The sequence below is a fragment of the Centropristis striata genome, chromosome 16 (genome assembly GCF_030273125.1).
Source record: "Centropristis striata isolate RG_2023a ecotype Rhode Island chromosome 16, C.striata_1.0, whole genome shotgun sequence".
Taxonomy (NCBI): domain Eukaryota; kingdom Metazoa; phylum Chordata; class Actinopteri; order Perciformes; family Serranidae; genus Centropristis; species Centropristis striata.
In genome coordinates, this window is record NC_081532.1 from 22212087 (window position 1) to 22239649 (window position 27563).

Here is a 27563-nt window from a genome sequence, read left to right on the forward strand (position 1 = left end):
TACGTGCCGTACTCTAACTCAACACTGCACTTCACCTCAGGTTAAAGTACAGCTAGAAAATAAAACACCCAGATCACCAGCAGCAAATGTCCCTACAATCCAGTCCCATCCTCTGGACTTCAGCCTCATTCACTCTTGAAGTGATTTAAGTTGGACAGAGATATGGGTTTACAAAGCTCATATCTCTCCATTGTGCATGTGGATTTATCTCACTTGACACAGATAAGTGGAGGGCTGGTGTCCGTCATTGTGATGCGAACCTGAGGCTGAAGTCCAGTTGTGACTGGGCAGGAGAAGGCTGTGTAAAATTCAGTGAACTCTGCAGTCGACAGCCTTATTTGCATTGTGGTGCTTTTCATTTAGTAAGTGTACTAATACAGTAGGAGGAAAGAGAACTACTTATCTCTACACTGTGGCCTCTTCGCTGAAGGTAAGACTTTCTTTAGTGCTGCTTTGTAGTAATTTTTACATGAATTTCACTGAATTCAATACATTATTGTACCATTAACTAAACACTCTTGGTCTGACGGCAATATAAAAGGTGAAGGATGAAGTGTAGATGCTGGCTGCCAGCCCTGCTGCTGCTTAGTGTAGCTGGAGTTGACATGGAGCATCTCCAAGCTGAAAACCTGAATCTCCTTCCCCCAGATGAGCACAACCTGGTACTGAACCGTGGAATGAGAGGTATTTATATTTAGACTTTTCTTTTTGCTGTTTGAACTCAATAACTTTTTTTGCAGCTGTTGGGTTTTTTGAAATGCCAGTAACCTGTGAAGCAGTTCAGTGATTGCTTTTGAATGTTGAATTACCTTTATCTCAGATTATCTGCATGGATTCCCCTGCTGCAGTGGGTCAAATTCCAGCCTGTAGATGAAAACATTGACAAATAGTGTCAGTGTGCTGTTGCCATCAATATAATGATTATTTCCTGGTGTGCTGTTTACCAGTGAAGCTTTGACACTACCACTGGGAGTGCTAAAGCTGAATTTGAAATTGTACCAAGTGGTTGCAAATGAGTTCATAGTCATTTTAAGAATACATTTATTCTGTTTCTTGCCGAAATGATTAGATTCATACTTTGATAGTGAATATGAAGCTAGACCCAGCAGCCAGTTAGCAAACAATAGCTTAGCATAAAGACTGGACACAAGTGGAACAGATCTCTCTGAAGGAAATTGGCTTTAGAGATGTTGGTGGGATGATTTGGTTACCTTTGAATAGAATCAGGTAAACTGTTTCCTTATTTCCTGTCTTTATGCTAAGCTAAGCAGCTAGTGAATGAAGCTAAAGTTAGCAGCTTGCTAAAAAGCAAATAAGCATATTTAAAAAAAAAATATCGGATTTATACTTTGATAGTTAATATGAAGCAGAAGCCAGCAGCCAGTTAGCAACAGTAGTTTAGCACAAAGACTGGACTGAAGGGAGAAACAATTAGCCTACTCTAGATCTTTCTGAAGGAGACAAAATTAGCTTTAGAGGTGTTAGTGGGCTGATTTTGTTACCTTTGGATAGAATCAGGTGAACTGTTTATTTCCTTTATGCTAAGTTAAGCTAAGCAGCTAGTGAATATGAAGCTAAAGGTAGCAGCTTGCTAGCTTAGCTTAGCACAAAGAGTGGCAAAAAGGTATCAATATTCATAAGCCCTTAAACTAACTCTTTGCAAGAAAGCAAATGAGCAAATTTCCCATAATGTTAAGCCTTAACTATTAATTTGAATAAGAGAAATGTAGTTGCAAATAATTACGTGGAAATATCTGTAAATATGTTTTGTCTGCATAATGAAACAAGACAACAAGACCTTTAGCATTAAATGTCTTCTGATTTAAAGCAGTATCTCTTAAGACTGATAAATTCATTTCCCCAACAGTGCTGCCCAGAGACTGCCATGAAATGCTGATGACCTCTTTGGGCCAGGCCAGAGACGGAGTGTACCTGATCAAACCAGGAGACTCCCCCATTGTGGCCTACTGTGCCATGCAGGAGGGAGGCTGGACCGTAGTGCAGCACATCACCGTCAATAGCAGTGTGAATTTTGATCGTACCTGGGCTGAATACAAGCACGGCTTTGGGGCTGTATCTGGTGATCACTGGCTTGGGAATGAGTACCTTCATCAGCTCACAAACGGCCCTGGGCGCTACACACTGGGAGTAAAACTAGTGGACCCAGATGCCCTCACTAAGACGGGGGAGTATGATCCATTCCTGGTGGAGGGTGAATCATCAGCATACAGGCTGAGGCTTGGGTTGTTCCAGGGCACGGCTGTAGATGCTCTCACCCTGGACACGGAGAACTACCTGCACGACAACCAGAGATTCACCACTAAAGACAGAGACAATGACAACTACTTCCAAAATTGTGCTAAGCTGGAGTTTCAGGGGGTACCGGGAGGAGGTTGGTGGTACGACGCCTGTGCTGGTGCCAACCTCAATCGCAGGAATGTCATCTACTGGCAGAAAGACTGCAACAAGGAGCGTCTGTGCAAGTATGCATGGATGATGGTGAGACCTTCAGAAACTGTCAAACTGATTCAAAGTGGAGACTGCAAGAAGGATGAGCTATAAGGACACAGCGTTAGGCAATGATTGAGGTTCAAGTTTTTTTTACAAGGAACATGATAGAACGCTACATAACTCTTTTTCTACTTACAGCCACACTTCAATTTAACACATTTTATTCAGAAATGCATAGACATGATCACAAAAAATACTGAAAAGAAAAAATAAATCACAAACTTGGAACACAGTATAAAAATGCAGTACAGTTTCAGCACGAGCTTTGTTTCCATTGATCACCATGTCAACACATGAAGCAAAGCATCTTATCATTCCCCAAATTGCAAGTGCAGATTTGTGGTTTACCACAGTTACAAAAAGTGTTTCATGACATTATAGCTTATGACATACGTAAAATTTCTTTTTTTTTCCTTTTTTTTTTGCATGTCATGTCCCATCCAATGCTTACACAAAGGAACATTTCACAAACAAGCATTTTTATTTGCCACAGCACATTTACACGTTTGCCAGAAGTACAATGAAGATATAATGACATTGATTTAGTTACAGTAATTCAAAGAAAACAAATACTGTATTTTAATGTTTAAAGAAGAAGAAAATATCCTGAGGATGAACAGTAATAAACAAATTATGATAAACAATGTGTACTCTTAAACCCCCCTCCGCACTGTTCCCATGGTAAACACTGACATTGTTTAGCAAGGTTGTCATGTAGTTTAAGCAAAATAAGTATTTTATTTTGAAGAGGTTGTAGGGTAGACCGGTAGGGTTTAGTTTGGGGTTATTTATACATTTTTGGGGTTTAATTTATGGGACCATTACTTTTTATTTTAGGCAGGACAGAAATGCAGAACATGTAATGTGTCAAAAACGAAGCTGAATATATATTTAATCATCTGACAAATGACAATGGCACGTGTGAAAAGGCTTTAATTATCATCAAGTTACAATCTTGACTTTGCAAGCAGGTTCTGACATCAGGACGACACATTTCAGCCCTTTAAAATAAAAATAGCAATTCCAAAATGTGCATCCTCAATACAAACACAATAGCTACGAAATAAAATGGCATGTGTTATTATGAGATCTGGGGTGTGTTTTTTAATACTTTTAAACCAATAAACTGTAAATTATTAGATTGGAGCAGTTTTATCATGCTCCAGATATCAAATTGTGCGTCTTGAGTACAAATACAGTACAATATGAAAAATCTGAGTGTTAATCTGGGACATATCCAGCATAAAAGCTTTAATTTTGGGGAAAAATACTGTTTATATCTATATATCTTAGAATCTATTTTTATATCCATTTTTATAATGTTTGTCCATTTCCAAAGTTCGAGCAGTAGTTAACATACACTATAGCAGACCTACTGAATAATGAGCATTTTAAACTGTACCAGCTCCTTGTAATAGTTGTAGAATTCAAGTTCATGAAGCCAAGATTATTAATACAAACATGTAATTTACAGCCATCATCATACACCAACTTTAAAAAAGATAAAAGTTCATGTCAGTTTGGAGCTGACCACAGGGTTTTGTCCATACCAGTAGAGTTTCTCCTCAATCCTTTTCTTCTTCCACTGGCAGAGTAAGAGCATACGGAAGGTCTTTTGGAAAGTCTTGTTACAAAGGGCGTAGCACATGGGATTGACGGTGCTGTTGACGTAGCACAGCCAGTAGCCCAGGTGCCAGAGTGAGAGGGGAATGCAGTCCGAGCAGAAGGTGGAAATAAGCACCATGATGTTATAAGGCGTCCATGTTAGGATGAAGGCCAGCAAGATGGCGCTGAGAGTCTGAGCTGCCTTCCTCTCCTTAATCAGCACCATCCTCTTCCTCTTGGTGATCTGGTTCTTCAGCGTGGCGTCTATGGGCTTAGCTGTCGAGGAGGTGGACGGGACGCTCATGGACTCAGCTGAGGAGAATGTCGACGACGCCATTTTGGTGTCTCCGTTTTTGCTGTTGTGCTCCACGTGAGCGTCCTTGGCCACTGGCTTGAATTTGTAGGACACACACTTGCTGCTCTTCTGAGAGTTGCTTTTGGGCGGTGTCTGGAAAAAGCTATCCTCTTCATAGCTGCTGAGCTGCTCGCTCTCGCTGCCCACTCCACTCTTAATGGTCTCACAGGCCTGGTTCCTGAAGGAGGGCTGGAAGCCCCCTGGAGACACAGGCCTGTCCTCATCCTCAGACGAGGCATAACTGTTGAAGGTTGTTAGCTGACCAGCTTTGGACCACTCATCATTGGTGGTGGCTGCCGATTTGGCCGCATTACTTCTGCTGGAGGAGGACCAAGAGGCTTGATTCCTATCATGAGAAGCCGACCTTAGTTTACAGCTAAAACAGGATCTGATGATGGTCTTCTGAGGCTGGGGGACCCCAGGATCTGTGGGATAGTTAATCCCCTGCAGCTCCGCCAGATCTTTGGTCCTCTTCTCTGTCTCCTTGTAGATCCGACAGTATAGGATAGTCATGACAGATACGGGGATATAAAAAGCAGCTATTGCTGTCCCAAAGGTTATCACAGGCTCAGAGAAAAACTGGATCTGGCATTGCTTCTCCTTGACAGTCCTTTTTCCAACAAAGTATTGCCAGCAGAGAATGGGTGGGGCCCACAGAATAAGCGACACCAGCCAGGCCAAACCAATCATGATCCCAGCTCGTTTGGGAGTCCGCTTGGCCCTGTAGGTCAGAGGTCTGGTGATGGAAAAATATCTGTCAAAACTGATCACCAACAGGTTCATGACTGAGGCATTACTGGCTACATAGTCCAGTGCCAACCACAGATCACAGGCGAGGTTCCCTAAGGCCCAGTAACCCATCAGTATATAGGAGGTATACAGATTCATGGAGAAAACACCAATGATGAGGTCAGCAGCTGCCAGACTCAGCAGGTAGTAATTATTCACTGTCTTCAGCTGGCTGTTGACCTTAAAGGAGAGCATCACCAGAACATTCCCCACAATAGTGATAAGGCTGACGATAGCCGACACAGTCGCAATGGTGATCACCTCCCAGAGACTGTGAGTGACCAGGTGGATATCCATTGAACTGGTATTTACAGTCGAGTTCAGAGTGCTCTCTCCTTCCATTGTCTTCTGGTGTTTATTAGCATCCAACCATGACAAGAGGGTTTGAGCTACTCATTTTCAGAATTCAAGCTCTCCTGGTGAGAAAAGAAAAAAGATGTTATTCTTTAGCCCTTAAAAAAAGTTCCACTCATAGCCACTAGATGGCATGAATTCAGCATGTTGAGCATCACAAAGTCACACCTGGGTTTACACTAAGGAGGAGAAAATACAAGCTTAAGATGAGACACTACTGTCAAAAACATCATTATGGTCATGCACTGGTCAGTTTTCACATTTTATGATATATGGACTGATAAAAGAAAGTGATAAAAATAGATTTCCTCTGTAAAAAAATATTTTTCAATTTTCGAGGCTTCAAGTGTTATGTAAATTTACACAAACCAGCACATAAGATGCTTTTCACACAAAATATAATTGTCTGTATGTAAGTACTCAAAAGTGATATCTAATATAGATATAATTATTCTTCGTCATACATCCTTAACAGATGGTAACAATCACTTTAATTAATTTTATACATTTGGTAATGAAGGCATTGTTTTCTCTATTATTTGTCGCTGGCATCTACTGAAAACTTAATATTAGGCTATTGTTACTTCATGCACTTCACACAATTATCAAGCTCTTGTGAGTGTACCCATATGGTGTGTGTTAGGCAATCCCTGCAAACATCTGTGGCACATCTCAAAAATCCAGGTCATTACATAATTTTATTCCTTGCTCTAAATCTGTGCAGTTTTATTAATAGTGCATAAACTCAATTTATAGTTCATTAGGATGGGTGTTACTCAGTGGAAATATGGCACATCACTCTGCCGCCAACAGACAAATGATGATGGCAGTTTGGGTTATTATGGTAAGTAAATCCTTGTCTCCTTAAAAATTTAGAACCAAGGAAATTGTGGTGTTTCTATAATACACTGTAGAAAGTAGAATAAATACATCAATAATAAACAAATAAGTCAAACCATTTATTTAGAATGTGTGTAAATGCAACAGTGAAATACTGCAGAAAGAAATCCAGACATGATATGTGTATAAAACAACTTTGGTGCACTCTGAGGGAGCTAATTCTGTATATGTTCAGCCATGAAATTTGTTGAAAGTGTAAAATGACAGATGCAGTCCGTGCACAGCTTTGAGGTTAATGAATCATACAAAACTGCCTACATTTCAAACTCACTGCTCGCCAGTTCCTTAGCCATGCAGCGGATTTCTATGTCTACAATGTATAATTTCAGAAGAATGATATAGCACGAAAAACACCAAATAAGCAAATATTTGCTTTGAGGAGATCCTGTGAAACTTCCTAGTTCTGTAATATAATCCCTTCTCCGCAGCACTTTAGTCTTTAGAAATAAGCATTTTCAGTAAGCAGAGGTGCCTGTTCCCTCTTGAAAAACAACCAACTTTCTCTCTCTAAAGGCAACCACAGAAGCAGACATACAACTCAGTACAACAGGTACCTTTTCTTTCTATGGATAATCAAGTCATATCCATGCTTATTGATCCCTCACTTAAGTAAAAGTACTAATACCGCACTGTGAAATTACTCCACTACAAGTAAAAACCCTGCATTCAAAACTTACTGAAGTAAAAAGTATCAAAAGTACAAGAGAACAAGTAAGAGTACAAAAGTATCAGCATCAAAATGTACTTAAAGTATCAAAAGTACTAATTATGCATTGATATTGATGAATTTACATGGGTGCCCATAAAGATGGAATCAAATATGTTTTACTTCTTTCCATGAAATGATTGTGAGAACGTGTATATCTTCTCAAAATGTTTTAACTTTTTTTTCACTAATTATCAATTTCTTCCAAACATATCACAATTAAAGTGAACTACTTTAAAAAATGTCTAATCACTTAAATTGATCATGTTTTTTATGTTAAATCTGGACCTGAAATGAAACTAAAGCTCTCAGCTAAATGTAGTGGAGTAAAAAATGCAATATTTGCCATAAAAATTTAATATATAGAAGTATAAAGTTACATAAAATGAAAATACTCAAGTAAAGTAAAGTACCTCAAAGTTGTACTTACGTACAGTACTTGAGTAAATGTACTTACAGTTACATTCTGCCACTGATTGCAATTGTGCAGTTTCTAAAGTGTGATACTATCAAAGAGGTACAGCACTCACAGGTAACTACACACCGTGCACCAGTAGGGGGCAGCAGACCACCTGCACATATGGAAACTCCCAGCACACATGGTCCTCCTCACTATCAAATTAGAGCGGTGGTGTGCATGCACATTTCATCAATCAATAGTGGCGGAGGGGCTTTCCACGCCAACGTGGACTCGCGTGTTTGAAACAAGCCCATGGGACATTTCTATGGTATGACGCCGTGTCTTTCATGCCCGACAGTGCCATGTGGTCTCGCTCTTGCCTTGAGGGTTTATATGTTGAAGCAGCATTAAATCTCCTGGGATTGAGTTCATTTCTATTTACGAATGATTATATTCTGCTGGGAGATCACAAATTTGTGCCCATTCAGACAACACAGTGTTCGAGTGTGAGGCACCATCAGCTGAGATAATAACTTCTTGCTGCTCTCTCAGGAAACAGCCTACCTCAGCCAACCGGGCATTACGGCATTGGTATTTTCTCTCTCTCTGCTCTGCCGAAAATTGGGGAATTTCAGTGCCATGTCACAGCCCAGCATCTGTGTTCTGTGAATCACCTCCCAAGATTTCCTCAGTTCTACAATAACTGTCTATTAAACAGGACCAGTAGACAAACAGTGGCAAAACCACCATCAAGGAGGAAGAGAGTGTTTGAGGCTCTCAGTGTGGTGTGTAGGGAAGATCTGTTCCCTCAGAGAAAACCCTCCATGTGGTTTGTTGCAATTGAACCTTTGGGCTGACAAGACAGAGCTGAAAAATGGGTGTTCTGACACATGTGTGGGCAGAGAAACAGCTTTACATGCCGCCTCCCGCCTCCCAGTCAGTCTAATCCATCAAAACATGCACATAGAAAGGCAAGGCAGGCAGCCAACACATTTATAAGCACCATGTTGGGGGATGCACAGGCTCTCAAAGGTACAGTAATTCAGATCCTAACTCACCAGTCCTGGCCACTCCTTTGAGTGTAGAAGCGCTCTCATCGGACTGCAAATTAGACATTGGGGTGTCTATCAGGATGGTACAGATCAGAAAATTGGGTGCCATTACAAAAATATGGCAACACATTCTCTGTAAGGTTTGACATACCAAAAAGAGAACTTTAGGTTACTAAATGTAACTCTGGTTCTGTTATAAGCTGATTCATTTCATCCTGCTGTTTCTCCATAGTATTGGGCATGAAACAAAGATGGTGATAGAGCTGGATGAACATTAAACAGTTACTTTCTCCAATCCCAAACTGCTAGGTTGTCACATATTCACCCCATGCTGCCTAACTTATGAGTATTCAGCTCCTTTCTTTCACATATTCTCTGTCTCATATATATCTTAATCTGCTCTCTCTAGTGGTGAGCTAAAATGTAACACAATTTCCGCCCACAGTGCATTGCTTTGGATGTAATCACTACCTGATATTTGAGAAATAACTTCCTCACTTATTGGCATTCGTTTGACAGTGCCAGGTTAGCAGGACTGCCAGTGGCAGCCTGAGGCCCACACAAATAACATTCCAGTCACTGAGGGGGTCCTCCTGCAGGATTTGGATTGTCCCTCATCTTGTTGTAGAATGGCATTTTATATCACATCACTCAAATCCCCACATCATTACACTGTGTGGTGTAGGAGAGGCCATGAATCTGTTGACAGAATTATCTGCAGTTTCCTGGCATGCACAAACTGTTGTTTGGTTCTGTTTGTTGCCAGAGTAATGAGGTAAAATAGCACTTTGGTTTGGTTGGTCACATCTGTCCTTTTTCTACTCAGTGGGAGAGTGAGGTCAAAGCCTTTATTACATTTTCAGCATTGCTAGTGTCCACCACTTTGGTCTCCAATATATGAACTAGTGGATGGATTTCCATGGAATTTGGCACATTTATTAATTTGTACCACTCAGAATGAATTGTAATAACTTTTGTCACGTTATCGATTGATCTTGATCCATCATCTGGTCAAAGTTTTAATTTGTCAAAAAACTCATGACCAAATACCTGTACTCATGACATTCCCATTTCGTAATCTGCAATCATGACATTCCCATTACCCTGAGATATACTGTCTACTGTCTTTAGTGTCCATTAGCCAATGTCAGCATGGCATTACATTTTCAGCATTACCAGCTTTCTTGGTCAGTGTCCACTACTGGTCTGCAATATATTAACAACTTGTGGATAGATTTCCATTAAATTTGGTACATTTATTATCTTTGTACCACTCAGAATGAATTGTAATAACTTTGGTGATCCATTGATCTTGAACCATTATCCGATCAAAGTTTAAAATACAGTTCATGACCAACACAATATTTCCGTTAGCGGGAGATATACTGAATTTAGTAATAATAGTATTTAGTAAATTAGCCAATGATAGTATGCTAACAGTACACTAAGATAGTTAAAATAGTAAAGATCAGCATGTTAGCATTGTCATGATCATGGTTAGTACGGTGCTTTGAACTTAATGCTTTAGGTACAAGTTCAAGCTGCTTACATGGTTTAAGGGTGGACATGTGCCGGGTCTTATCACCTTGAAAATGGGTGGTCGGGTTCTGGGTGTCTATTCTTATTCCCATTTTCTAGGGTGCGGATGCAGGTTGCCCCACGCCAACTATTTTTGTATTTATCTATGGCTGTGGCTCAGTTGGTTGAGCGTCCAGTAACCGGAAGGTTGGTGGTCCGATCCCCAACCATGGTAGCTGCATGTCAAAGTATCCTTGGGCAAGATACTGAACCCCAAATTGCTCCTGATGCTGCGTTCATCGGTGTGTGAATGAATTCCCAATGGTGGCAGGTGGCACCAGTGTGCCTTGGTAGCCCCTAACACCAGTATGAATGTGTGTGTGAATGGGTGAATGAGCGCAGTGTGTAGTGTAAAGCGATTTGGATAAAAGCGCTATATAAGTGCATCCCATTTACCATTTACCATTTACCATCTACATTGACAGCAGAACTGATTGACAACAGATTCTAGGGTTATTTTTTCATTCTTTAGTGTGTTAATTAATTATTAGGTGAAGATGGTAAACATGACACCATATATAAACCTACATAAGAACCTCAGCAGTATTGCTGTGAGCACATTTAGCGTGCTGATGTTAGCATATAGCTTGAACAACAAGAACAGCCTCACAGAGCCATTACTTTAATCTTATTTACAGTGAAACTCCTATTTCATGGTGTTCTTTAACTAATTTTAAACTGTAAAGACACACACTGGTGACGTAGGAATTCAACCTGCTGGTAGACTATAAAGCAGCATTTTTCTTTTTTCTTTTTCAGAACAAACTGGCTAAACCATCAGGGATTATGTGTGATGACACACACAAAATAATGAATTAATGATGAAGGACAGACATTTAAGAAATGAGTATTTCCCTGACTCACTGATGACTGTTGTGTTGCTTAGCCTTCACACACACACACACACACACACACACACACACACACACACACACACACACACACAATAGACGAGTTCTAGCCTACTTCTTGACCTCAACAGGTAAAGCAAGTCAAGCTTGCTAATAGCTTCTAAATCGAAGCAGGAAGCGCCTTAATGGTACACTCAGAACTCAGAGTGGGGGGTAAACATGGCCTCTGCATCACTATAAATAGTGAATCCGGTCTGTTGTGGCCTCTTTCTGGACTTTTTATGGATGCAGTTCAGTATCAAACGTGACGCATGTTGGGGAAAAGCTTTGTGACGTTGTCTCATCAAACAAAAAGGAGGGGGGTTTGAGAAACAAAGACAATGCTGCAGAATGTCTGATAGCATCACCTATAGTGTGACGGTGTATGAGAATAAGAATATATACCTAGAGGTCATTACAATAATTCAGTGCCAAATAGTAGTGCTTCTTGCTTTCACTCTTGCCAAGAAAACAAAATTGTCCTCATTACATATACATCCTAAGAGTATTAGACTGCCTCCTGAAATATCGTGTTAGCTCTGTATGCATAAGTAATGGTCATTGATCCAGTGATTAACATTGCCCAGTCTGTGTGCGAGGACGAACTAGGTTGCAAAAATCTGCCCAGAGCCTCCATACTGGGTGCAGAGGCGGACATGTTGGATGGTGGCTTCCTGCAGGTCCTCTGGCACCTGGCCATCAGTGCTCCTGTGCAGTGGCTCCATATACTGGCCCCGACCAGGCCTCCAAGTCATACATAACCTTTTTCTACACTCTACCTCTGCTGCAGCATAGCAGAAACATGAAAGCAAATTGCGTGTGTATGTGTCTGTGTGGCTGTGTGTGTTTGTGGCATTTGCCAAAGAAAGGGAAAGAAGATGAGAGAGACCAGAAGAAGAAGGAGGAGAGAGCAGAAGAGAGGCGAGTCAAAGCAAAAGGAGGCAAAGGACACCGTGTGTCTCTGCGTGGTGAGTATGTATGATATGCAAATCAGCCCAGAGCTTTTTGGCACAATAGTTTGTGTATCCTGTAGTCAGCCCACTGACCCATGGCTCCTGCATATGTGGCATCCTAGATGAGGACATCAGAAGTGCTTGAATCATTCTGTGTATCGGGCATTGGAGGAGAAAGAAAGAGGATTATAAATGTTCACATGTAAGATGAAACATGCAAATGTGAAATATTTATTATTGTGTCCGTGTTGGGGGCAAATAAAAGATAATGCTGCCTTTTGGTTATTCAGTGCCTTAATGTTTTCTTCCTTGTGAGTTTAAAACAATCTCTTCTCTCAAACATATCTTCTCCAGTGAGAAATGTTGATCATTAGATGAATATTACAATCTGCTTTGGGACACCCCAGTGATTTTTGGCAGCTGCTGAAGGGAATAAAACGATAACGCTTAATGCCTCGAGAGTTCTTTTTTATGAGCGTCAACAACATTTCATTAATGCTCCATCATTTGGATAATGATCTGACTCATTTGTGTTATTGTGTGAAGAATTTTTTTTATAAATATGAGTATCTGTTGCTGGTGGAGCCTCTGGTTGTTTGATCCCACCTCATAAAACGCCCAGTTTTCTCTGCAAAAACAAAGTTAATGGTTTGAATAACCTTCATGCTGTTCAAATATTCATTTTCAGTTAATGGTGGAAGTTACACACTTATGCTCAATTGAGGGTCCACCAAAAACATGTGGACATTAAGCTACTATCACAGTATGTTATTAGAAAAAAATGTGATTTAAGGTTCTAGTGGTCTACAATCTGGTCGCGATTTTTCCTCACCCATCAAACCATTACTGTTTTATGCCAACTATTTCCATGGTTTTGTTTTTTTGTGCAGCAGCACCTTTGTACATTTGTTGCAGCACCTCACAAGATCTGTGGGGACTGGATGGACTCGTTAAAATCACGCTTCACTGCTTAATCCTTCCGTGTTTTGTCATTTCCACTTAATCAAAGAGAGGAGTGAGGAAGGAGGTGAGAGCCTTGTGATTTAGTTTTTGAAGAAAAGTATTGATTGTTTTTTGGAGGGGAGGGGTGGGGGAATAAATAAAAAGACAGGGATTTTACATTTTTGAACAATGCAATTGAAATGACGATATTTCCAGATATTTCAGAGACAAGGGAGGGTAGGATTGTGTATAGAATTGAGCGTCCTCCTGACAGGCTGAGAGAAAGTATGAAATAGAAATTGTGGAAGATGGATGAGTGTATAAAATAAATATGCTGCTATGTGAAGAGGCAATTAACTAACTTGCAATCTGTAGACACACACATTTACTCAAGGTATTTATACATAACTAGAAGCAAAATAAATGCTTATCCAGTGTAATGTATGGCACTTCCTCTTTCAGAAGAACACACGCACACACATCTCTCCTCTGTTGCCTTCATTAAGGTAAAAGGCTACATTAAAAATACATGCTGAGACCTCTCAGACATGCACTTGTGCACACATGACGCTGTTTCCCCTTAAATCCAGGTCATGCCTTTGCGCATTAATCAAAAAGTGCATATCCAATCACTCATGATTCTCTGGAGACTGTGAAATAAGTCACTGATGTAAAAGGGGAATGAGAGAAAAAGAAGAAATATACTCACGGTTTCATCAGATCTCACAGTGTTGTGTTTAACGGCAGGCTGTGTCTCCTGGTGAGAGCAAAGTTCATATTTTAATCCCTTTGTTTTGCCTGGAAAGCCTTCGGGTCAAGTGTGGCACTGAGGAACAGGATCACAACACAGTTGGAGAGAGGATTGAGGTGGATGGGGAAAATCCTGCTGACTTGACCCTCGCATGCCAGAGAGGTCCGAGGGGGAAAAAAGTGTGAGGCAGAGGAGAAAGAGGACAAAGAGTATCGGAGGAGGGTGGACACCAGGGGGCTTCGGTCATCCCCGCTCAAGATGCAGCATCAACATCCTCAGCCATCCGACGCAGCTGCTGTGATGAAAAAAGTATCCTCAAGTTGCAGAGCATCCTTCCTCAATCATTTATACATTTGCAGAATGTGCTCAGGAGCCAAAAAAGAGGACAGGAGAGAACTTTTCCTGCCAGTCTGAGCTGAGCTGGATAAAGTGCCTCTCAGCCAAGTTGGAGCAGAATGTCACTGAGAGGCTGCCTGACGCCTGAGCCAAGTCACTGCTAGTGCCACACTGCTGCTGCTGCTGCTGCTGCTGCTGCTGCTGCTGCTGCCGCTGCATCTACTCTGCCTGACAGACACAGATGTAGCTGACGTTAGCTAGCTGGGAGGAGAAATTCCCATAGGGCTGAATGGTTCATCATGTTTCGGGACAGTGAGCATGCAGCTCAGACCACAGAGTGTGAGAGGGAGGAAGGAGAGAGGGGAGAAAAGGAGGTGGCTGGATGGCTTCTAGGGGGTTGTTTTGGAAGGTGTGGAGGTGGGAGAGAGTGTGTGTGTGTGTGTGTGTGTGTGTGTGTGTGTGTGTGTGTGTGTGTGTGTGTGTGTGTGTGTGTGTGTGTGTGTGTGTGTGTGTGTGTGTGTGTGTGTGCGTGTGTGTGTGTGTGTGTGTGTGTGTGTGTGGAGGAGGTGGTGGAGCAGTCAAGCCAAACCCTGTTTTTTGTGTGGTTGTACCACATAAACCATTAATTATATCCAATGGCATGTCTTTTGTGTGCAGAAAAGCTAGAAGAGACAGTGTTTGAACAGTGTAGTTATCAGCAAACTCATCTGCAGAGCATAAAACACCACTGCTGCCTTTGTGCTCACACGGGAGAGAGCTGACATGGCTGGGCCAGATAAGCAGACTACTGAAGTGACAGATGTTTTTCATTTGGACATTTGTATGTGTGAGCGTGTGAGCGTGCATGTGAATACACACTAGCATGTCATTGTGCTGATTGGGGAATTATTCGCCTAGCATTAGGAGACTGTCCCGGATTGGTGTAAAGTCCTCATATGTTTTAATCCAGATGATGGTAGCTGATCTGTCTCATGAGCTCCCATCAAATCACCAGAGAGGCAGACTAATAACCAATATATTACTCTGAACCGCAGAATATACTGTAGGTATTTCCCCTCATTTCATTTACGGTGCTGGCTCATATTCACAAGGTCACTGGATAAAATTGGCTCTTGATCTGACACTCATTCACTATCAAATTACTCTCAATTTCTGAGCTCTGGATAAACAGTAATGCTATTACATCGTAATAAAGTTTTTTCCAGCTCAGTTGTGAACGGATTAACAAACTGAAAAACTGAAAATTCTTCCAAAGAAGAAGCACTTCCGCAGCAGTGAATTTGACGTTACTGTTAAATAAACAACACAAACGGCACATTTAATATTCTCATATATGAATATAACAATCTTATCTAATTTTGATAATGTCACATATTCTCAATACTTTGGTTTACATTTGGAATATATGAAAATTGTCCTGCAGAGTTCATTTGTCTGGGTTTTTTTTTATTTCTGAGCCAAAAGCATATTCCTGCTAGCGTAATCTGACAAAATAAAACAATAACTAACTACAATGGCACTCAGAGGGCGTCGATCTTTACCAAGGCCACACCTTTTCTGGCAATTTCTAAAATGTAGTGGGTTCCTCCTTGGCTCATGCTACACCCTTACACAAAGTTTCATGAATATCTGGGCAGTAGTTTTTCTGTAATCCTGCTGACAAATAGACAAACAAAGGAACGAACAAACTGAAACGAAAACATAACCTATTTTCAAAGACAGTAACAGTTAGTATAATGGAATACAGTTAGTTATATTTTATATTTTAAATAATTCGACCCCTTTTTATTGAAAATTGGAGGTTGTGGGCAGTGGATTTTAGGGGGGGATAGCAGGTCAACAATAAATGTCACATAGAAGTCGTGTACATCATCTGAAACTTGAAGATTATTATAGATGCCACTTAGCACTGTGTGTCAAGTTGTTCTGGTCATAAATCTCTAATAAAAATGGCTTAATTAACCAATTAGGTAAACCTATTAAGGTGTATAGTTGTGGTTCAGAACATTAATGCATGGCTTTATGAAGTCCATTTTCATGCTCAAATATGTTCCATAAGTGTTGATACCATTTGTTACACAAATTTGGTGTTGAGTTAATTTTTTTGGCAGGGGGTTAGTTACGTAATAAGTATTCTGTTGCTTCCCAACCCTGAATACAATGAAAATAGAAGCAATATGCTAATAATAATAGTTGAATGTGCTGAAAAGACCTCTGTGTTGTTGGAGCTGCACTTTGCCCCGTGGAGCACAGGAAGCTGTTTTGCAGTCTATAGATAGATGACACTCCCTCCTATACTTCATATTGACATTTGTCATAATGCAGCTCTTAAGCTGAAATGATTTTGCGACTCGGTCAGAGCTATATGTCAATGACATGATTGATGTGTTTCATGAAAATCCTGCCACGTCTGTCTCACAGAGCACCCTATATCCCCTCCACCCTGCCTGACAGTCTCATCTAATGCTATTTCCAGGCAGCTGGCCAAAGGACAGACACCTGGCTCATCATTATTGTTAAATTGCTGACCGACACAAAGTTGAGAGCGTAGTCATGTTTTTTATGTGATACATCCACACATTAACACGCACACAAAAGTGCAGGTGTGCACACCACCGTGCTATTGCCTTACAAGCTCCTTGTTATTGATTAAAAATCTGGGATGTGTCTTATTGATTGAATCAAGACGCATGTCAAGCTCATGCATTATTAACTTTCTCATTTAAAACTGATACTAGATCAGTGACAGAAATAAAGTATATGACCTTTAACACTTAAAGCCAAAAAATAATGGTTTTCCCATACTCCTCACTGAACCTAAAAGTGCCTCTTCTCCCAGATAGCTTTTATGATTCCAATCATCCTCGCCTCATCCTCTCTGGAAAACAATATTCACAAGGCTTTTTTTTATGATAGCAGATGTCAGGGAACCACTGCTATTCAGGCTTCTCTGCTCATCTGCATCCTGAAGGCATGGCTGCTTTTCCACAGGTCACTGTCTGATCGCTGTATGCCTGTGAGAGAGACAAGATGGTGGAGGACATCAACACAGCCAGAGACGGATTGCATCTGTCCACGGTCCACAGGGGCTTGCTTATCTCCTGACCCAATTGTGCACCCATATGCTGGCAAAAAAAGATCAGCCTCTACATGGTGCAATTCTGATATTTTTTTTTCTATTTTTTCCCCCTGTAAAAGTGTTTGAGCTTGGAGTGTAGGGCTGTTCCTGATTTTTTTTCTTGACTTGTTATTTGCCAGATTAGAGATTACCTTCCATCACTATAAATGCCGACAAAGATCCAGCAGAATAACCTGAAACAATCAATAGCTCACTTTGGAGCTTCCTTTAATCTAGTTGATCCCCAGCATACATGTCTCTCCGCCCTGGCTGAAAGAATCGACTCTTGTGTTGTCCTTTTCTCTGCGAGGCTTTGATGTGCAACAAATGTTTATCTGCAGTCGTGCTGTCTCCCTCTGGCCCCAAGCAACAACTCCTTTTTGACATAATGATTTGCCAATACCTTGTGTTTCAGTGAATTTATAAGTCCCCCCACTGTGGAGCTGGCTTTCATCCCTCAGTATTGTTTCTGAGATGTTAACATACACACTTTGAAAAACACTGTTTCACGCAATTTTCTGCACAAAAAACAATCTGACATTTGATCAAAGCAATGTTTAGGGTTACTAATGCACAAGTGCTTGCTAAAATTAGAATCAAGAAGCAGTATCCATGTCACCGACGAACAGTTAATGAGCAAACCACCAGCACTGTATACAATCAGCTGGAGCTGGGTGGCACATGAGCTCTCCCTCTCTACAATGCAACTTTAATGTTGCCTTGACAGAGGAGATTAGGTGGAAGGCTTCTTTGATTGAGCTGTTATTGTGGACCTGTGGTTTGCACTCCTTTGAGGACATTCAACACCGACTCTTCAGACACTCCTGCGTCAATAACAATGACCTTGTCTGGATGAGACCTGGGATAACCTGTGCACGTGTGAGCGTCCATGTAGGAGTAAGCTGTCTGTAAGCCTTATTAGTAAAGCTTTAGATCACAGCCCCCGATAGTGTGATTATTAAGTCACATCGTCACATCAGCACAGATAAGAAGCCACATATGTACACTTAAAACAAACTTAATTAAGGTTTAGTGGACAATAAACATCATGTAAAGTAAGCTATTCATTAGCAAAAAAAATGGGAAAGGGTAGAACTTCTTGAATTTCTTTTCAAGTCAAAATAGCAGGAATGCTCAGAGTGGCGGCCATTTTTCGTCTTGCAAAGAGCTGTGACAGGTGTGAGGGGCTAACACACATATGAGGTGAGGCTTTGCAGTAACGCAAAAACGACAGTGGAGTGATATGAAGCATGCACAGACAGCAGCTAAACGACTACACAAGGTGGTGTAGTAGTCAGCACTTTCACCAAACAGCAAGAGGGTCGCGGGTTTGAAGGTGAAACATCACAGAGCCGTAAATATCGCGGCTTGAAAAAGCAGTGTAAAAGGGGCTTATGTGTCTGCCCTGTGATCGTTCGGAGACCTGTCCAGGGTGCAGCCCGTCTCTCGCCCAATGACAGCTTGGATTGTCTCCAGCCCCCTGCGGCCCGAGATTGGATAAGTTGTTTAGGATGATGAATGAATGAATGCTGTCCACGCAATGAAGTGTGGATATAAACAGCAAGTCACTGACGTGATTTTTTGCAGTAAAGAAAAACAACAGTTAAGTAGTATGAAGCATGGAGAGAATGAGTAATATTTAACAACTAATGCTTCATCGCGGCTTCTTGCCGTGTAGGAAAGCATTATTATCACCAGATGAGTGACAACTTTCTAATAAATTGGTAAAATGGTAAAAAAAAAAAAAAAGACAATTCACCCATTCACACACACATTCATACTGGTGGCCGAGGCTACCCTACAACGGTGCCACCTGCCACCATTGGGAATTCATTCACACACCGTTGAACGCAGCATCAATCAGTGGGGCATTTTGGGGTTCAGTATCTTGCCCAAGGATACTTCGGCATGTAGGCTGCCATGGTCAGCGATTGAACCACCGACCCTCCAATCAACTGAGCCACAGCCGCCCATAATTTAAAAATCAATTTGCTAGAAGAGCTGTGAAGAATTTAATAAAGGAAAGAGGAAATAAAGAATTTCCACACTCATAAACAATGGCATATTTGCATGCAGAAAATATTAACTAACACAGCTGGATTAGAGTTGATCTCTTAATGACATCACAGAGTGGCCATTGTCCTTGTGTATGCAGGTGTGTAATGTTCATACTCGCTGATCTGCATACTGACGCAGATCCTGTTGAGGACACTGTGTACAAGATGTCCAGACTCCCTCCCTATCAGGTCGTCCAGTCACCATCCGTCTGAATTACTGGTCGCCAAAAAGGGAGTCAAGGCTTCAAATGAGCTCGGCCAATGCCGCGGAGAATGTTATCAGCAGCAGCAGCCAAATTTCCACTGTGTGAAGAGAAGAAAAAAAATGAAACACCTTTTCAACAAAGCTTGCCATGGCTTAACCCCGTGGAGACAAAGTAAGAGAGAAATGAGACAGAAAAGAATTGATAAAGGGTGTTCAATATCTGATCTCTCTCTGTCTGCTGGCCGCTTCCTTGCTCTCACGTTGGGCTGGCTTTGCAGGGCTGTCTGTGTCTTTTTAATTACTGTAATTCAGGACCCCCACTGAATGCTTCCATCTGCCCCTCTCTGAGGTGAGAGATTGAAAAATCCTCTCTAAGAGCAGGAGTATGACATCCCACCTTCAGTGAAATTAGTCCATCCATCATGTTCATAATCATCCTCCGCCGATAAGTAGAAGTCTAATACTCTTGAATCTTCATTTTCATGCTGATCCTCAAAAACAAGACTGTTTATTCTTAACAGAAACATTTATACTCACAGTTCATCCCAGGACCTCCAAGATTACAAGGCCTGTTTCTTTCACCCCTGGTGAGATGAATTCTTGTGTCCATCCCCAGGACATTGTTCTAATCTGCTTTATTCACATGCTATGCTCTAATAGGGAGGCCCCGTTTCTCATGCAATATCCCGAGGTATAGTATGTTTCAGTGGATCCACTATATCTCAATGTGGAAAATCTTTAAGCCATCAGCCACAGTTTATGCTCATGAGATATGACGGTTTTCTCCATGAGGGGAGGTTTTGCAATCATGTCTGTTTGGTCAGTGGTGAATAAAAATATGTATAATTTACTCCATTTAGGGGAACTGAATGTAGATAGTTATCAATAATTGTGTAAAATTGTATTGTTCCATGTCCAAATTTGATTTATTCAGTACTGTTCATGGTCAGATTGCGCTTTTAAAACTACAACCACAACTGTGATTTGTTTGTTTATTGGCATAATAATCATGCATTTGTATTGATCGTGGTATGTGGTTCGGAAGGGTTGAGCCTCAATTTAAAAACTGTCCTTTGTTTGTCTTCTTCTCTGGTGTGGTAGTCAGTATAGCACGGCAAGAGACTCACAGAGAACAGCCACAAACAAGTCAGATAGTCTGGTTTTTAAACATTTTTATTGGATGCATAAAAGGGCTGTGCAGCAAAAATGTGTAAAGATGGATAAAGTGCAAAAGTTTCAGTTGTGTTGGACTTTCTTCATTGCATAAACTAAACTGTGATATAATGAAAAACTGTATTATATTATATCTGCATGTCGACACATAAACTATTTCAGATCAGCATTACACACCCGTAAACACATTCCTGTTTATAGCATACCTCTACACTGTATGTAAACCTAGTCTTGTGTTTTTAGTTATAAAAATGCTGTCATTCATTCATTTCATTCTTATTTTATTATCATCATGTTCCTCTTTGGGTGTCCTTATGTTGTCAGTTTTATGAATGTGACTAAGCTCTTGCAACACTACAATTTCCCTTTACCAATAAAGTACTCTATCTTCATCTATTAAAGATTGAGATTATTTGTTTGTAATAATAACTTATTCGTTTTTGTTTTGACTTTTTTATGAGAGTAAGATGAGAAGATTGATACTACTCTCAATGTTGTCAATTTTATTATGAAGCCAGAATATATCTAGCAGCAGGGGGGGAAAACCTTGCCACACTCTCTCTGTAAATCCAGGATTTGCACTGACAGTCTAGAACTGCAACCTATGACAATATAAACACATGTGTATATATATATATATATATATATATATATATATATATATATATACATATTCTTTGTAGGTGATGGTGAGGACTTTGATTCTTAGCGAAACATCTATCGTTCATCTGCATCTGTTATTTTTTCTCCTCTGTCAAAGAAACACCTTTGATAGTGTAAATGATTATTCTATGTGACCTGCAACTGCTATTTCTTACCCTAACAACTTTAACAATCCGTCAATCATACAATATTTCACCATCTCTGGTCTCACAACTGCATTAACAGTATATCTTCTAAGCCACATGCAAACACTAGTTTTTGTTCCTGTCTTGGAGATGCAAGCTTGTTTAAGTCAATTTTATCCTCCTGAATGTTACACGTCTAGTTCAAAAAAGAAGATGCACTCAGAACAAACGCAAATGGTCCACCAATGTTTTTGCTTGAAATTATATAAATTGCTGCTTCAAAGAAAGAACACATGCTAGCTCTGAAGTAAGAGGACACACATCACATCAAAGAGAGTCTACATTTGCGACTCTTTACTAATTTAAATACTTCTGTTCAACTGAACTTCTCAGGCAACAGTATCTGCTTTCTTGTAAATAAAACTTTTTTAATTTGGACATTCACTCTCAAAATTGTGTATGTGGCCCGAATGACACTATGACACTATCCTGCTACTAAAAACAGCATGACCCAGTTTAGAATGTGGGTTTGAACAACTGACACTGATTTTTCTGCTTCCAACAATGAGAACGCCTGCTGACCCTCAGACCTTATTCAGTATAAAGAGACTTTGATGCTTCTACAAAGTCATTCATGAGAAAAAATCTGCTAATATTACCATCCGGTACATGTGCTATAATGTTTTGTGTTTCCTGGTGTTATGTTTCTTGTGAGAATCAAAGAGAAAAGGAAATAATTTTGCTATTCACAGGTGAGTGGTGTCACTCCATTGACCTGATTAGACACCACAGATCTGACATAAAAGAGCGATGCTTGTGGAGATCCATCTCTTACCTGTTACCTGTCGGCTGACAGACAACTGCGCTGCATTTATAATGATGAGTCAGATGAAGGGCAGACAGGAAGTGCATGACAAACAGATGTCCCGCTGACACCTGAATGTGAAGTTGAGAATTAAAAGTCAAAATATAACTGAGCAGGATGTGCCACAAACTATGGGCTGCAGTGGAGGCTGGATGCATGTAGGTGCTGTCTATCATTATTTAAATATCTTTTTATCAGAGAATCCTCCCACATTTCTGTTTGAATGCTCCTAAAAGCCTCACACTGTTCTCAAATCTGAATGAGAGATTGTTCGTACCATGTATTTAGGGGCATGATTAATGACACTTCATCACTGTTGTCCTTCTCATTTGGGTCCACCCACCACCTACTGGCACTTGCATTGGGACTGTCCTTCTTACAAAAACACTGACACAGCGCTGCACATCACTCTCACACACCCACACACACACACACACACACACACACACACACACACACACACACACTATAATGTAAAAAAATAATTTTTTTTTTTTTTTTTTTGATAGTGAGAGATAGAAAGGGGGTGATAGAGGGGAAGACATGCGGCAAAGGGAGCTCAGGCCAGACTCGAACCCGGCTCCGCCGCAGCACACGGCATACATGGTTAGCGCTCTACCGGTGTGAGCCACCGGGACGCCCCGTAAAAAAATATTTTTTCCTAAAAACTACTGCAAATACCATAAAAAGGTAAATTGTTTTTATTAAAAATATTAACCATAAAATGGACATTAAAATCTGTAAATTCCAGATTTTTTTGGATTATTTAATTGCTTAATGCTCTTAAATTACAGTTAATTCTATGTTTTAAAAAAAGAAGAAGAAGCAAACCTGGTCATGTCTTAGAATAATTGGATAGCACATAAAACTTTTACTAGCTGCAACAAATGCCACAGCCAGTAACAGTGTAACGAGTGAAGCAACAAGCAGAAGAAATATAATGACAAAGCAAAGAAGTATCTCATTATCTTGATTTAATGTGATTGGGAAGTGTTTAAATGTGATTGGTAATCAAAGAGTCAGCTGATAGTGATCTGTACTGCAGCAGTGAGTGTGATTCTTCATTCCTCATGTGTCGTTTTAATCAGTGATAATGAATAGTGTCTCCATGTGGAGGCATGAGATCAACTATTTAGGGAGACAAGATAACCCTCTCACAGGTCAGAGCACTTGCATGGATCCTTTGCAGTTGCTTCAGAGTTCGTTCTGGCACATTTGTATCCCATCCATTAGCACCGTGACTCACAGCAAACATCCCATAATAAGGAGGAGCGCAGGACAGCCAGCTGCGTGAAGCCATTTAAAATGGAATACCTTTCTGAGGAAATGCATCTTTGTAAACAAGTTCCGCTTCAAATCCCTGTCGTGGATTTGAGCCAGGATTGCTTTTTCCTGAGAGTCGAGCATTCAGGGAGTTCCAATTGTTTCAAATGGACTGCCAGATCATTTTAATAAGAGGCGGCTTTGCAGTGAAATATTTTTCACTCTAAGCAAATGCATATCGATCAATGGAGAAGAATGTCCATTTGCTTAGATCGCTGTGTTGCCACTCTGCGTACTGACTTTAAACACTCTTTAAATTGATATTTTATGCTAGATCCAAATACTTACTTTAGATAAAGTCTGCTGGCTCTTATTCTTCTTTTATCCATTATCTTATTGCTGTAATGCTTTAAGCTATGCTTCTAATTTCTGCTTCAACTCTTCACTCATTTTCGCTTTCCCCATTCAGCTTAGCCTCCATGTTTGTGCTTGAACTAAAATGCTCAAACAAGGATTCAGCTAACTTAGTTTTGACTAAATAATAATAAGAAAAAACAAACTGAGGAACAGACACTTCACTCGGTATGGAGCTGCTGAGGCAAAGGCTTACTATTAAAGGCTCAGATCCACCTTCAGGCAATGCCTTTCTCCTCACAGCTGAGCATCATTATTAACCAGCAAACCTGCCTAGACAACACAACAGTGAACGGGGAGAATAAAGCAGAAAAAGTAAATGTTTGGAGGATTGTTCTTATTGTTTTATCCCCAAAAAGTGATAACTGGAGAAATATGACAAATTTTGAGATTATGGTTTGACGACTGAGTAAAAACCTTAAGAGATTTGTGTGACACTGTATTATTGCTGTGTGGAGCTAGAATAGCTTGGCTTTGTTTGTTTTACTAAGTTGTCAAAAACAGCCAAAAAAAGAGAGAGAATGACGAACTTTGGGAAATTCTGAACATTATGCGCTGTGAAAGATTCCCTTCATTTACCAGTATGAAGGAGTGTAGTGCTGCTGGTGAGCCAGAAAAGACCCAAGAGCACAAGGTTGATGCCAACCCCTGCCGTGGAGGTGGATATTGAGCTGCAGCAGCAGTCGTTGGAAAATGCTGCCATGCTTGAGCTGAGTGCCCAAATCACAAGCCATAAGGAGGCTTTACTACTGCTGCCCTGAGGGCTCCGGTCACACTCGCTACTCTCAGCCTCTCGGGCGTAGACATTTTGCAGGGGGGTAGAGATACAGCCAAGGTCCGGATTAATCTTTGCAAATTAAAGTCCAAAGTGGCTTCATACAGGACAAGATGTGACCTGTTTTAGGGCAAATGCCACACATCATATGACAATATGACAAAAGGAAAGAAAAAGAAAAAGTATCCATTGTGACTCATCTCCACGAGAACAAAAAGAATGTGTTTCGTGTTCTGCTTGGTGACTCATTCACTTTTTCCGCCTCCTCTTCTTCGTTCTGTCACTTTCATTCTCTATCTTTCTCCCTCTCTCTGTATCTCTGTCCACATTCCCTGGAAAGCATTTCATGCCTGAGCAAAGTGCATCTGCTTATCTGCATCCATACCCCATTGCCCTCCGTATGGCCTGAGGTCCACAAGCTTTGGATTTTTCCGGTGACAGACACAGGCTTACCTCGGTCCACGAGGATGCACCTGGGGAGCCGTGTGTCGGCAGAAACACTCTTAAAGCACCTGCAGTGTAAAAAGAAATATTGTAAAAATAAATTAAATAAACGGTAAAAAGTCTGGTAGACAAAAGTTGCCAGACATCAACTTTCATTTGACGGTTAATATTTGTAATAAATGTACTTCTTTATGTCATTTGCACTGTAGAAAATCCCATAAAACAGTACAGTAGGACACTAACCTGAAGGTGAACATGTTACTGACATAGTTAAATATGTAAACCTCTGTCAGAACCATTGGCAGATTCAAGCACACTCTCAAAACCATAAAACACAGCCCAGACTCATCTGTACATATGCTGTCTGGCTCCTGACAGTTGTTGTCCAGCAGTTGTGGAGAGGAGCTGTCAGAGCGCATCTCATCTGCTTCCTGTCACACTCACACAACATCAATCCCCCTCCGTGACTCAATACAGCTCCGTGGCAAAATGCCTGCAGAGGAGGGACAAGAGGAGTAGGCTAATTCTATAATGGCTCAGTCAATGGCAGTGAGAACACAGAGCAGAGGAATGTTCCGTATAGTTGATTTGATTCAGCGTCCCCGACTCCTAAACCACAGCATACATTTCATGTTTTCTAGTGCTGGTGGTGATTTTGCATCTCCTAATCCATCATTCAGTGCAACCCGTGTTTAAACAATGTAAAAGATCCTGTAATCTTAAATGTCATTCCACACATCGAAGATGATCTCTGTGTTTTGTTTTCCAGCACAGGGTGTCCACCATGGATCTCCACCTGACTGTCTTCTGTGCAATGGTCTTTGCTTTGTGCCAAGAGGTCCCATTCTTATTAAGCTCATTGAGTGTTTTGGGTCTTCCTGGCTTCCTTCTTCCTTGTCGGTTGTAATCCAGAGCCTGTTTTGTCATGTTAGTTAGTTCTTATGTGGCTGATCCATGTCCTATTTCTTCTTGTGATTTGAATGTTATTTGCTCCTGGTTTGTCTGTTTCCACAGGTCTATATTTGATATTTCGGGCCACCATTTCCTCAGTAGGTATCAGAGGCAGTAGTTAATAAAGACTTGAAATTTATTGGTTGTTTTCCAGTTTTCACAAGCCGTGTTTCCATTACATTTCTAATTGAGTTTTGAAGCGTAATTTTAAAATGTTGCATTAAAAAAATGTGAATTAGCGACATTTCCATCAACTGGTTTAGAGCAAATAAACTTAGAAGTAGAAAAGAGTAGAAAAAACAACAAAAAAGATGTTTCTAATTGGACAACTTTGGCCACACAAGACAAAATGAAGAGATGTCCTTAGGAATTGGATTCAACTGGGCAACTTATAATTGTTCTTCTAATCGAAGAGTTTTATCGAATTATGATGTTTACATCAATCGTTTCTCATGAGAATCTTCAAAATGCAAAGAGAAATTTGTTGATGGAAACACTATGACAGACAGAAAAGACCTGATTTTAAATGACGGTCAAAGTGTCCTTAAGGCATGTCTTGTTTTGCTGATGTGCTCCACATCCTTATCAGGTAGATAAACTCAGTCTTATATTCCAGGGGATGACCCTCGACGTTTATTGTTTGTTCAGAATAAATGTTGACCGTCATGACCTTGGTCTTTCCAGCGTTGATAATGAGGCCAATTTGTTTGCTGTGTTCATGTTCATGTGTTCCTGAGGTCAGTGCTGGGACATCTGCAAAAACACTCACTGTTGGAAAGATGTCCACTGTAACCTGGTCCTTTGTCCATCCACTGAATTTCCAAGCTGCTGTTAAGAAATAAGCTCTACAGCCATGTTCTGTCACAAGCTGTGTCACAGTGGTGCTTTAAGCTAAATGCTAAAAGCTAGCTAACATGGTTGCAGTAGCCAGGTTTTCGTCTAAAACTAGCACACATTTTAACAGAATTTTCAGAAAATTTGCAAAATTAAAACAACATCAATGTGTGCTTTCCCTGCACAACCATTACGCAAAGATTAGAAGATGACTTGTTGAGATAAACGTGCTTATTTTCCAATCAGGCACCATTAAACCACTGCAGGAGAAGAGTTTACAATGAGGTGACGTACTTAAAGGAGGATCAGTCAAGTAGAAAACTTGCTTTCATTAGAGAGACATTATCTGTGTTGCCAGATATGCGATGGTTATTATATTTATAGTGTTTACCTTCTTTGTCTGCCTGGAGAAAAATTGCACATTTTTGCCCATCCATTTTTGCTAGCAATTAATTGAAATTAATTGAAGTGTACTTATTCTGAACATGACTTTTTGGTCTTTCTTGTTTAATACAGTCTCCCTGACATGCATGACTTGCACCTGCATCCCCCAC

General features: G+C 40.6%; 2 protein-coding genes across 3 annotated transcripts; one reads left to right on the forward strand and one right to left on the reverse strand.

The window, feature by feature from the left end:
- Positions 1 to 77: 77 nt before the first annotated feature.
- On the forward strand, positions 78 to 3230 carry zgc:194887 (uncharacterized protein LOC571819 homolog). 2 transcript variants are annotated; one of them, XM_059352869.1, is made up of 3 exons: positions 78 to 430; positions 542 to 684; positions 1868 to 3223. In XM_059352869.1, exons 2-3 carry the CDS (start codon positions 549 to 551, stop codon positions 2560 to 2562), a joined length of 831 nt encoding a protein of 276 aa, XP_059208852.1. In that variant the 5' UTR covers positions 78 to 430; positions 542 to 548; the 3' UTR covers positions 2563 to 3223. The 2 variants fall into 2 exon arrangements, with proteins under 2 accessions (XP_059208852.1, XP_059208853.1); XM_059352870.1 differs by lacking the exons at positions 78 to 430; positions 542 to 684 and adding an exon at positions 1134 to 1227 and having other exon boundaries at positions 1868 to 3230.
- Positions 3231 to 3288: 58 nt separating this feature from the next.
- On the reverse strand, positions 3289 to 14114 carry chrm5a (cholinergic receptor, muscarinic 5a). The gene is made up of 2 exons (XM_059352862.1): positions 13745 to 14114; positions 3289 to 5676 (listed from the first exon to the last, which is right to left on the reverse strand). The coding sequence occupies exon 2, from the start codon at positions 5600 to 5602 to the stop codon at positions 4022 to 4024; it is 1581 nt and encodes a 526-aa protein (XP_059208845.1). The 5' UTR covers positions 5603 to 5676; positions 13745 to 14114; the 3' UTR covers positions 3289 to 4021.
- Between the last annotated feature and the right edge of the window lie 13449 nt (positions 14115 to 27563).